The sequence below is a fragment of the Apodemus sylvaticus genome, chromosome 7 (assembly GCF_947179515.1).
Source record: "Apodemus sylvaticus chromosome 7, mApoSyl1.1, whole genome shotgun sequence".
Taxonomy (NCBI): Eukaryota; Metazoa; Chordata; class Mammalia; order Rodentia; family Muridae; genus Apodemus; species Apodemus sylvaticus.
This window is the reverse complement of record NC_067478.1, coordinates 41,984,612-41,998,264: the sequence shown is the minus strand read 5'-3', so window position 1 is coordinate 41,998,264 and position 13,653 is coordinate 41,984,612. Positions and strand designations below refer to the sequence as shown.

General features: G+C 39.9%; 1 protein-coding gene across 1 annotated transcript in view; it reads right to left on the bottom strand.

The window, feature by feature from the left end:
* Me1 (malic enzyme 1) overlaps window positions 1-13,653 on the bottom strand; it is a 116,479-nt gene that overhangs the window by 54,724 nt on the left and 48,102 nt on the right. The window contains exons 5-6 of the mRNA XM_052187704.1: window positions 13,350-13,511; window positions 8,233-8,336 (exon numbers count right to left, since the gene is read on the bottom strand). Coding sequence (XP_052043664.1) covers window positions 8,233-8,336; window positions 13,350-13,511 — 266 coding nt within the window. The remainder of the gene's footprint in view (window positions 1-8,232; window positions 8,337-13,349; window positions 13,512-13,653) is intronic.

The window sequence follows — 13,653 nt, the reverse complement described above, 5'->3', positions numbered from 1 at the left end:
CTATCAGCTCAAGATGAGATGCACCTCAGCGACTATCACTCCCAATGCCACGATGAGCTTCCAACAAAATCACAACAGATGATACAAGACAGGATGTACAGGCACATGAGACCAGGCAAGACAGCAAAACCCCCATCTAGACAGTCAGCAATTCTGTGACAATCAGACCGAGACTGTGACTCAGTTACAAAGAGCTTTAAAAAAGTAGAGACCAGCCAGGAACATATGGGTAACATACGGAGACAGTGAAACTCTAAGACTCTTGAGGAAATTCTGGAAATCAAAGTCATAGTGCTGAAAACTGCCTTTGATGGGCTCGTCAGCAGACAGACACAGCAGAGGGAAGAATAAGTAAGCCTGAAAAATTGCCAGTAGAAGCCCTGAACATTAGAACACAATGAGAAAAGGCAAGAAAGAAAAGGAAGGAATAGTCAAGCACTGCGGGACAATTACGAAAGCTGTGCACATGAGAAAGCAAGAAAGGAACAGAGTATGTGAAGCAACCATGGCTGAGAATCTTAAAGTTAATGATAGACTCCAATCCGATAATCCAAGAAGTGCAAGAACCATGTGAGAATGAGGACAAACATGTTTTTTAAATTCATATATAAGAATATTAAAGTCAAACTGCAGCAGATTAAAGACACAGAGCAAATCATTCATTCATTCATTTACTATTTTTAAGACACAGTCTTTCTGTATATCTCTGGCTGTCCTGAAACTCACTCTATAGTCCAGGTTGGCCTTGAACTCAAAGATCCGTCTCCCTCTGCCTCCCAAGTGCTGGGATTAAAGGTGTGCATCACTGGTTTCTCCAAAATTTTATAAAATATGTATTGTGCAGTTGTGTTTTTGTTTTTAATTGCAAAAGTAATTTCTAGCACTGCAGCTGGGGAGGCAGGCTAACTGCAGATATCCACCTCCTCTCCCTCCTCTCCTCCATACCCAATCCCCAGGCTCATCCTCAGCTTTGTAGCAGACCAGCTGCTGTAGCCTCGGTCCCCTCTACCTGGATTACACAGATCTTCCTGTGAAGTTTGGTCTTTTGCTATGTATTATAAGACTAAATATTGGCCCCTGAGGCCTAGTTGCCCCCAGGGATGACAGAATCTGCAAGCACAAGTGATGCTATGTAACCTTGTTCCTTAATTTAAAAACTACTGGTTGAATAAAGATGCTGATAGCCTATAGCTAGGCAGAAGAGAGGGAGGCAGAGTTTCCATTCCTAGGCTTGGGAGTCTGAGGCAGAAAACAACAGGGGAGAGAGAGGAAGGAAGAGAGGAGAAGACACCATAGGGTGGGTAAGTCATGAAAACATGGGAGATGAAGGCTGGCCAACTGGAGTTAAGAACAGCTCAGATAGAACATGGTAAGTTCTATCTCAGGGCTATTGGCAGGAAAGTAGACATAATAGCTTAAGAGGACAGAAATCTGCCCAGCTCTAGTACATTAAAAATTTATTAAAAATACCGAAGTTGTGTGTCTTTTATCTGGGAACTGAATGATCAAGGTGAGGTAGGAAGTCATTTAATCAAATGAGATTAACGACATACTACAACATCCTCCCCTCCAACCCTCCTCCCCCACTCATCCCATTATCCCAGCCCCCAACTCCAGAAGGCATTACCAGGAACCTGCCAGCCATGCCTGCAGGAGAAGCCCGTGGGCCAGTCTGTCTTTATGACTCCTTAAAAAGACTTAGCTATAGAGCATAACAGCAGAAAATCTTGGAGTCAGGTGGTTGAGACAGAAGGATTGTGAGTTTGAGGCCAGTCTGGGCAGAGTGAAACGCTGTCTAAAGAACAAAACCAGCACTAGCTCTTTAAGGCCTTTTTTTCTTCTTCAGGTAACCTTCCTTTTTTACTCATTTAATTAATAATCTTCAGAGAAATTTCCCATGTGGAGAACACCATAAAAGAGGTGCAGCTGTCATACTTTTCTAACTAGTTTTCTGAGAAAAGAGACATGATAAGAAAGAGTCATAAAAGAAAATCAAAACAGAGACTCATATCTGTGTTGATTTTAATATAACCTTAGCAGTGGATACAGATTGTGAGAGCACTTTACTATTAAAGTCACATAAAAAGGCTATTTTACCATGTCACAATTTCTCCATTCATAGCTTTACAGGTATATGAATGAAATAAATTCTATCCCACAAATTGAATAATGACACAGCAGGTGATGGCCTAGAAACTATGGTATGGCACTGTAGGAAAGAGGAGGTACTCTGTTGTCATGGAACATACTGATGTGTGGATCACAAAGGTGGAATATAAACAAATCTGGCATTGTTCAGGGCAGAGAATGAAAAAATTAGTTGAAAGTAACATTTTAAGAGCATTGGTCAAGGCAAGCTTCACTGAGCAAAACAAATCTCAGGAAATTTCAAAGATAAGACAGCTAGTGGAAGACCAGGCAGACACACTGGACAATATTAAAAATCCAAGTAGATGACACAACACACCTTCACCTCAGTTCAGAAAAGAACAGTAGGTCATGTAAATGCAGGTGAGGTCAAACAGTAACAAAGTCAGGAAGGTACCAGGAAGCCGGTGGCACAGGACCTTTCCTGTTAGTACAAAGCCCCTTTCATTCTGGATGCAATGGTGAGGATTGCCAAGTTCTGAACAGAGAAATTACTCAACATAGAATCATCCTGGCCTCTGTTAAAAACACACTAGAGGGCAACAAGTGGGGAGGCAGTAAAACCAGTTAGGAAACTGCAATAAGCTAGAGAAGGGAGATTAAGTAACAGGCAATGAAAAAAAACTGGTTAAGTCCTGCATATGGTAAAGTTTCGAAAGCTTTGCAGATAAGCTGTGTATGGAGTGGCAATGCTTGTTCTTAGGGCAGTGGCGAGAATGAGCTTTCATGTGGTGAGATGGAGAAAGTGAAGCAGGAGCTGGTTTAGGGGTGGGTGCAAGAGCAGGTAGCCACAATTCTATATACATATTAGGTCATATATAACTAACATACACAATCTCATATATATGATCTCTATAGAGGTTTACTACAGATTCAAGTAGAAGTACCAATAAGGAGACTGGTTACACAGTTCTGGAGCTGAGAGATGATCTCCAAGCTAGAAATACAGACTTAAGAGTGACAGATACAAAAGTCTCTGATCAATGAGACCACCAAGAATAGGAGACAAATAGTTTAGAGAGGCGAATGAAAAGAAAATTCATGGAAAGCCCAAAAGAGTTCCAGGTGGAAAGTGAGGAGGGAATTCTGTCACAGAAATACTCACTGAACAGGCTGGAGATTAAAGTTTTCTTTTATCTATATTCTGAGTAAGTTTTTTTTTAAAGATTTATTTATTTATTTTATGTAAATGAGTATACTGTAGCTGTCTTCAGACACAGATGGTTCTGAGCTACCGTGTGGTTGCTGGGAATTGAACTCAGGACCTCTGGAAGAGCAATCAGTGCTCTTAACCACTGAACCATCTCTCCAGCACTGAGTAAGTTATTTTTAAACCTACACTCTCAGAATTACTGGGGTCAAGAGACAAAACTGTTGAACAGGCAAGTAATTTTTTTTGAAGTATTGATTCATTTTTACTTTATGTGCATTGGTGCTTTGCCTGCATGTGTGTCTGAGCGTGTTGGGTCCCTTGGAACTGGAGCTGCAGATGGTTGAGTGCTGCCACGTGGGTGCTGGAGGAGGGGCAGTGAACCAGAGTCCCCTGGAAGAGCAGCCAGTGCTCTTAACCCCTGAGTCACCTCTCCAACAGCGACTGAGCACTATTAAAGTAGATATGTGCTACACTACTAAAGAAGCTAGATGACACTTCCTGAATTCAGTCACGGTACTAGACACATGAAATGATTCCCAGATGCTCGCGGTTATGCCAAGGGTCACCTTAGCCACAGAGAACACTTCACCACAGACCACGGCCTACTATTTCCCAGGATGATCTATATCCGATTACTAGCTGATACAGAAACATACAGGATTGGCCAGCACAGTCCAGAGAGCAACAGCAGCCAGCAGAGCTCTCTGTGGGCAGTGAGTAGAGGTAGTGATGCCTGTAGAATGACTCAACATCTTCCGCTCTTTGTCTGTAAGTCCTTTGTCTTTCTTCCCTGGGAGTTACTCTCAAGAGCACTTCTTAAAGAATCCTGAAACACTGAGCCTCATTTCAGAATATGCCTCCTAGGTAACCTAGTCTACGGCATCTGGTACCAGGACTGGCATTAAAATGGGCCCTTTGTCCTAGGTCAGTCACTGATAACCACAAGGATCCTGTCACTGGCAATAATTAGACCTCAGAACAAGGTGGCAGCCCAACTCTTATAATTCTCTCCTGAGGTGACCTGCTCAGTAAAAGAAGATGGTAACTGGAAGGCTGTTTCAGAGTTTTTGAGAAATCACACCAAGAGGGTAACAGGAAAAGAACACAACACTTGTGGGCAAATAACCATCAACATGAGTGCCAAAGACCTCGCTTGTACAGACTGACTTTCAGATTCTGTGGATCCTTTAGGAGAAGACTCTAATGGCAAGAACAGGTGTGTATACATCACCCAGGCTCCAAGATTCCCAGGCAACTAACATTTGCTCCGTCAGCTTCTTGTGAGTGAGTAGACGCTTGCTATGTGGAGAGGGATATCTGGCTCGATCTTCCCACATTTTAAATCCTCAGAGTCAACACCATTTTATGACCGAACAGGAGCAGTCTTTCTTTTTTTTTTTCTCTTCTCACTGTTGACAAAGTTAGTTTTCCTCCAGGAGACAGTATGCACCCCTCTAAACCTGTCGATTCCTTAATCTCCTTCAGACCCCCACTCAGGCCTATAATAGCATCGACCACATCAGAAGCCACATGGGCCATGCTGGGGCTTAAGAAGGAAGAGAGCTACTATATCCCAGAGGAACAGATAGCTTGCGTTAGCCAAAAGCAGTCCGAGTGAGCTTAATTCTGAGGGTCTTTGATCAGATCCTGGACCCTAACGTTAGGTAGTGATTTTCAGACAGTTTCTTAAGATGCAGAATTTAACAACTGGCAAGAATCCCCAGAGATGACACAAAGTGACTATTAAAATAATTGCTAGATGCCTATCCAAACCAATGGCTCATACCAAATAAGGCTGGCTTCCAGAAACATTGCCACGGATGGGAGAAGCAAGAATTTCTGAGCTCAGAGAAGAGCATTCTGGGATATACAAACTATATAGAGAGCCCCCTGCCCCCAAATCAGGTGACTACTTTCTAAAAAAAATGACAAAAGGCCACATAGAATATGCTGGTAGGAAACCTACCAACCACTGAAAAGCTTATTTCCGGCTCGCAGGGAACCAGGATGGACAGAGGACAAAGTTGATACGTAATCAGGCTTACTGAGAAGCAGTAAGTGGGTGACAGGACTCCAGAAAGAAGCCTAAAGGGTGCAGCTGTCTTTAGAGGGGCAACAGCAGTATGTGTGAGACACCGACCACAGTCATGAGAGAACAGAGACAGCTTTTCCTAGTCTGCCAGTTGGTGCTTGCTACCAAAAGACAAACGGCCACACAATTGAAAGCAGTTAATGCAATAAAGTTGCGATTGCTTGTACAACTTCCAAACTTGAGCTAATCTTTTACCCAGAATTCACAGGAAGAGGCCTCGTTTCCAGAAGGCAAGGCTTTGCAATACGTTGGCAAGGATACTCGGCAATAATTCTCCCAGCTCTTCAGAGGAATCTACAATGCTTAATCAGGGAGCTAGCTACCCTGGGGGAAAGGGCTCAAAGGGATCAGATCTTTAGAGGACTCTGCCCACAGAGTCTGCAGTGATTCCTGGAGACTTGAAACATCAAGCAGATGCTCCCGCGCTCCTCCCCTTGACAGAAGCAATGGAAGGGCAGTAATAAGTGGGGCCCCAACCAGGTGCTCATCAAAGTCTGAATGAAACCACAAATCTATAATGTGTGGGAGTTCTCAACTGACATATGCTAATTTCATACTTACTAAGTGTATCACAATATTCACAAGTCTTTGGACTATACAATAAGAGCTATCATAGAACAAACAAAGATGACTTTCTATCACTTCATCACCCACCCCATCTCTGCCAATACAGTAAGTTAACTGTACACAGAACAGTTTTGGTGGTTGGAACTTGGCAAAAACTAGTGGATTCTAATAATCTCTGTAGGGCAAGGAGTGGTCCCAAATGCTATTACCCAAGTGAGGGCCGTGCTGCGGCGAGCGCCTGCCTCCCTCTGCTCAGGTTCCTCCTCCTCCTTCCTACAAGTGTTGTTCCCAACAGCACTTAATATGTTCCATTTCAGAAACTCCGCCTGCAAGTCACTCCTCAATCACGAATTTAAGTCATATTTCCTATTAAACTGAATTTCTCTTTATTACCCTAACAGGATAATGCTTGGTTTTACTCGTAGTCAGCTTCTAAAGGAACAATATCAAAACAATATATTTTGAAGTCTGCTATTTTTCTCTAGGAAGGACCCAGAAGGATAACTCCTCCTTTTCACCATTTTTGTTTTTGAGCAGTCTCATTGTATAATGCAGGCTAAACTGGAGCTCACAGCAGTCCTCCTGCTTCAGTTCCCAAATTCCAAGGATTATAGATGTGAGCAAATATGCCTGACTATAGATGTTTGATACATTAAAATATCATTGTTGAGTCTATTAATCCCTATTTTCTTTTCATATGTCTTAAGTAGTCCCCCAATTTAATATTTAAAATGTAAGTTGTTTTCTGATCATGCAAGGAAAAAGACCTTTTCAACTTGGTTCCTATCTCCAATTCTCTAGAAAGCTGTTCATGGCTTCCATAGGGATTTTCCTTTATTCACTGTCATTTAGCGCTTGGAATGGGCTTCATATATTCCCTGTAAATATCATGAATTTGTCTTACTTAGGTAGAACTTAAACTCACAAACTGAAAGTGAAGCAACGCACGTTGCAGGTGTCTTTTCCTTTTCGTCAGGAGGCCTCATGGTACTACTGAATCAGTTTCCTGATTATGCTGTTATTTAGAAAGTTGATAATCACAACTTTATCTAAGTTTTTTATGACAAAACCTTTAAAATTATATGTGAATTATAAATAGAAATAAATGAATGGCATCATATAATTTTGAACTTAAAGTCTCACGACTCATATTTTCTCTGTGAGTAAATAGAGCTTAATGTATAAATGGGATATTAACAAATTAATCAAACACGTTCTCTTTAAATTTTAAATCTTTTTAGTGATTTTAAAAGTATTAAATCTGCATTAAATTCCATGATGAGCAATTCGAAGTGTTTACATCCTGTGCAAACTGAGGAGGAAACTTTTTTCTGTTGGTTATGACTTTAAATTATAAGAAACAAAAGAACATCTTAGTTACATGAAATGCCAGTGATAAAGTTACAAACAAAACAACAAAGCACAACCACTAAAGTACAAATGTATTTTAAACAATATGGTTTTGTGGCTGCATACTAACAAATGATTGACTGTCAGATGGCGTGACAGAACTCCCTCAGAATATACTACTAAAATTATCGCAGAATCTCCTTCTTACAGAAAAAAAGTTGGAGAGTCTTATAGTACCAGAAGGCCCACAATGCAATGCTTACTACATTATATGAAAACAGAAGTACATTTAATCAAATACTGTTGATTTAAGCAGAGATGCATGAACTGCAATTGATACCCTGGTTCTCCCCCTACCTAGTACAGCTCTGGGATTGTATAGCTCACACTCAGTCTCCACCTCTTCCCTCTCCCACCACAAAAGGGTCCAATATCAGCCGCAAACATGAATGAAGAGCGAATCTTACCAGCAGCCAAAATAGAAGTGCCAAAAATGTAAAAAAAGGAAAGGCTTCCTTTTTCTATGTACTGTGTCACTGGCCAGTTCCCTGCTTCCCATAAACATGCATTTCAGATGAGACCTGTGGGTTTAGTGTGGTAACGCTGGAAAGAATTCTATTTCAGTGGCAACAATGATGCTTCTAAGAACCATGCTCTTTGGGAATAGGAACAGCTAGCTTGGAGGACAGATACATGATGCTACCATTTGGCCAGTGAAAGCAATAAGGAAGGAGAAAAGGGGGGGGGGGGAAACAGGGGAGAGGAGGGAGAAGACTGGAAGAGGAAGAGAAAGAGAATTCATTCATTCTTAGGTCTAATTATTAAACCATACTGAATCAAATGGGAGATTTTCATATGCATGCAGTTCGAGTTAGGCTTTTGAAATTCAACTCAAATACAGATAAACAAAGATTGCACATACTTGGAAGAAGCTGCCTCCATGAATTCATCCAAAAACGCATCATACTCAGGGCCTCTCACCCGCCTGTGGCGCAGTCCAATGTACAATGGATCTTTAAGTAACTCCTAGTGTGAAAACAGCAGTTGCCATAAAAAGAATTAGCAATGAGAAGTCATTCACTTTCCTTAGTCTGTTTAATCATCTCTATAATACAGAAACAACAGTAAAATCCTGACATCCTGACTCATAGCAGCCCACAGTCACTAGGCACTTAATACTATATAGAGTACCTCCATACTCTTCACAAGCCAAATAAAAAAATAATTACTAAACGCTAAAACATTCTAGGTTAGTCTGGGGGAAAGAAACGTAATTAAAATGTCAGTGGTGCTCATTAGAAAAGCTCCACTCTCATTTTATAGGTAAAATTTATTACACATGGAAATTATGTTAAGTTTTAAAAATGTACAACTTAGGAATGAAAAATAAGAATTTTTCATAGATTTATTTCTATTTCTAAAAAACATGAAATCTTCAAATATTTTGGGTATATTTGTTATATGACTATTAACATACTTGAGAGAATATTTTTAATCTTGACCAAGTTTTTCCTAAGCTTTTTAAACTTTCTACTTTTCTACTTCCATTTCTTTAAATTTTATTTATGTATACAGCATTCTGCCTGCATGTATGCCTCCCAGCCAGAAGAGGGCACCAGATCTCATTACAGATGGTTATGAGCCAACATATGTGGTTGCTGGGGATTGAACTCAGGACTTTTGGAAGAGCAGACAGTGCTCTTAACCTCTGAGCCACCTCTCCATCCCTAGTTTCCTAGTTCTTAAACAGACAGATCTGAGCTACCATTATTCTACTCAAGTACTGGCATAAATAATCCTTAACATTATTTTAGTAAATCACTTTTAAATTGAAGTATAATATAGATAGTGTAAAACATGGCCATTAGTAGCAAAGTTCTCAGTAAATTAAGAATATCTGTGAAAAAAACATAGCTAATGGCATATTTTACACTAAAAGACCAAATTATGCTCAGATTCCAGAGCAAGAATATCAATCCCCATCCCTTATCTTTGTCATTACACCTGCTGCGACACTAACCAATAAAATAAAGCAGGAAAAAGACAAGCACATAGACTGGAAAAGGAAGAACTAACACTTTGTATTTGTGTGTATATAATCATGTAAATACAAAGTGCCATTATGATTTTATATTAATGTAATATAGTCACAGGATATAAGAACAATATACAAAAACAAGTATATCTCCATATTTATAGTGGACAGCTGAAATGAAATAAAATACAACTCCATTTTAGAAACAAAACAAAATTCACAGGGAAATATTTATGATCATATATGTAAGACTTGAACACTAGAAACTACAAACACTACTTTTTAAAAACCTCTAAATGGTTTTAAATGCAGACTATAGACAAATTGTTATGAAGATGGAGGGTATCTCAGAGGGCAGAATCAACAATTCACATGAGGGCAAGAGGCTGAGAACAATGTGCTACAGAAATTCTCTCTAAGGAACCAAACCTGGGCCATGAGCGGGGGAGCTTGCTTGACGTCCACAAAGGCTTTACTGGCTGTGGAACAGAAAGATTCCTATTCCTCCAATTTTGACTGGGAATGTTGCTGTCATCATTCAGTCCCTGACTCCCTGTAAGTTTGGTATGGGAGAGCATATAAAAAGAGACCCAGCAGGAAGCAGAGAGCAAGCCTCACCTGCAGCTAGACCTGATCTGCATCAGAGGACCCACACCTCCCTGTTACTGGGAGGAAAACATTGGAGTCTGCGATGGAAATCCTTGTGTTGTGAAGGTGTGATGTAAACAAGAGAAAAGCACCCCTGTCCCAGCCACCCCACCCCGACTTTCCTGTCATTCAGACTAGAGAGGACAACCCACAGGCCATAAACCTTAATCAAACAGCAATTGTGCCAAGTCACTGGGTTTGGAGATACTTCATGACAAACAGATACATTCTTTCAGGTGTGGTGTTATTAAGGTGGTTCAACTATCTGAATCTTCTAAAGTAGAGTTTACCTAAAGCCAATAGAAACCACAGCCAAAAGCATACCTGTTGTCCTGGTGTAATTATTAATAGCACTCTCTCTTGTTGTGAAATCCCCTCGGTTTGACCAATGTATTGCTTAACAAGTAGGTAAAGTTTTTTGCTCACTGGACACTAACATGTTAAGTCACATAAATGTAAAACACAAAATCTGAAACTAAGAGCTGTTGTAAAGCCCAGCTGTTCCTTAAAGCACTCTTTAAACAAGCCATTGGCAGGCGTCTGGGCAGCTGAGGTTAAACTGCCAATGTGCTACATTCTAATGGCTGCCAATATTAAAATACATTCTCCAAGTCTGGAATATATTTAGCCTCTGAATATGAGTTTTAGAAAAGGGGGTGGGGCGTAGAGCTGAGAAAAATGTGCCCTTCCCTTTTCTCCTGGTCTTTCCCACACTGATAATTGACAGACATAACATGAAGAAGCATTACTGAGGCAGTCCAGCAGGCCAGGGCACTTTCCACTCACCAGATGCCCTGAGTCCAACTCCCAGAGCTCACGGTGTAGAAGGAAAGAGCAACTCCCATAGGTTGTACTCTTTTACTCACACTCACACACACACACAATATGCAAAAAAGGAGAGAAAAATAAATATAGTAGTTGAGTTTAAGTTTATGAAAAAGATCACTTCAAAATTAGAATGCTATATAATTTTCTTATAACGGTATACTTGAAAAATTGTTATTATAAATTTTTAATTAACAAAATTAAGATAACATTTGAAAAGGTAGCATATTTTTACAGCTTTGAGTGCCAAAAATTAATGTATACAAAATACAACTGAAAAGGGAAGTAGCCAGAGGAGAGGAGGGTGACGAGGGGGGACAGTGGTGGGGAGCAACAGCCGAGAGCAAGCTGTAGTGTCATATGCATGTGGAGACACAGTGACAGGACCTGTCCTGTATCCTAACCTAAAAAGAAAACAGGGACTGAAGATTACTCTAGTTTATAGTCTGCCATAAAAGGAAAGGGCATGAATACTCTGCATTATGAAGACCTTACTGTGACTAGCCACCCAGTTTAATTTCTGATTTCCACATGCACACACATGTGTGTCTGTGTTTATGTGTGGGGAGTACACACATAAACACAGATACACATGCACATCATATCCACACACGTATGCAGAAATAAGAATACAATACTTTTGACACTGAAGGACAAATCTGGAGTCAACAGTGAAAATAAGGTAACAGGCAACATTCTCCAATATAGCGTGATTCATCTTAAAAAGCAGACAGTGTAAAAGCACAAGGTAATCAGTCACCTTGACAATTGTAAGATCCACCTTCATGAACCCATTTGATTCTGATAATTCATGCAATCTACAATGTGAAAATCTATTTTATGAATTCATGAAATTCTTAGACAAATGGATGGAGCTGGAGAACATCATACTAAGTGAGATAACCCAGTCTCAAAAGATCAATCATGGTATGCACTCAGTGATAAGCAGATATTAGCCTTGAAACTTGGAATACCCAAGATATAATCTACATATCAACTGATGTCCACAAAGAACGGAGGAGAGGACCCTGGTTCTGGAAAGGCTCAGTGCAGCAGTGTAGGGCAATACCAGAACAGGGAAGGGGGAAGGGTTGGATGGGGGAACAAGGGGAGGGAAGAGGACTTATAGGACTTTCAGGAAGTGGGGAGCCAGGAAAGGGGAAATCATTTGAAACGTAAATAAAAAATATATTGAATAAAAAAATAGAATCTATTGTAGATAACAGTGATCAAGTTTCTCTATGTCCACATAATATTGATAACCTTGCAAAAGAGGCCCAGGTAGGGCCTGGAAAAATGGCTCTTTGGGTTAAGAGCACTGACTGCTCTTGAAGGAGAACTGGGTCAGTTCCCAGCTCCTACATGTGGCTCAAAAACATCTGTAACTCCAGCTCCAGAGGATCTGATACCTAGTTCTAAACATGAACACCAGACACGTGTGTGATGCAAACATATCCATCTAAACAAAATACTTATAAAAATGAGTAAAAATAAATGAATCATTTAAGGGCCCAGGTTTAAGACTGTTCAAATTATTATATGCTTATTTCATAGTTTCAATAACCCCTCGAACTTTCAAGATACACCATAGATCTTATAGGTTTTATTCTACTTGACTTCCATATATCATCTCATCTTTTTTAAAAAACATAAAAACTAGGGCTGGGGAGATGACTCAGTGGTTAAGAGTACTGGCTACTCTTCCAGAGGTCCTCAGTTCGAGTCCCAGGAACCACATGGTGGCTCACAACCGTCTATAATGGGATCTGATGGCCTCTTCTGGCATGCAAGTGTACTTGCAGAGAGAGCACTCACGTACATTAAATAAATAACTCTTAAAAAGATATATAAAAACTACAGTAACAGTTACTTTGAGATTAAGATTTTTCTCAATGTCAATATATACGTACAATTTTAAAATAGTATTTTAAAACAGGCTAGGTTTGATAACTAAGTCATTTCTATTAGTATTGAAAAAGAAAATATCAGAAGTTATATTTTAAAGCAACATATTTCCTTGAATAGAGGATTAAATAAGCATCTGTGTACAGAAGGTAAATATGATTGTTTTATGATTAAAAAACATAACAGCTGTTTGTTTAAATTACTGATGGAAAGGCTCTAAAACAATAATGTGGAAGTAAAAGGAGCTGAACTCCAATCATCTACCCCAGGATCAATACAGACTTCTAAAATAAGAACTCAATAATAATAAGATTAACTTTATCAACACCGATGAAATTAGATCCTGTACAATGCAAAGATAATTAGAAATCATGGTATCTGAGAGTAATTAATGTGCTTCAAATAAAAGTGGCATCAATACGTACTCAAAAGATTAGAGCCCACTAAGGTAGGTGAGCCATGAATTGTTTTATAGAGATGAGAAAACAGCAGAAAAAGCAATTTTCTTATAACTGCTGGGGGCAGGGTTGAGGGGAATGGGGTCATCTATGAAATACAATCTCAAAATGCAAAATTTGGAACCATTTTTAAAAGAGCTAGCAGTTTTGAACATATGAAATGTTTACCGCATTTTCTGTTCCCACATCCAAAGTGATGGGTAGACACTGCTGCGGATTCACCCCTCCACACGCTGTGTATAGGGCCAGTTTACCCACAGGGATGCCCATCCCATTACAACCAAGGTCTCCCAAGCCGAGGATACGCTCTCCATCAGTTACCACAATAGCCTAGAAGAAAGAAAAAAAGTTCATCTTCATTCCTGGTCTCTACTCCTAAAGGTAAAGCCTTCCAATTAAACACCACACCGAGCTACAAGAAAGCATACATTAAATATATATAAAATTAATATTTAACCATAGCCATTAGGGA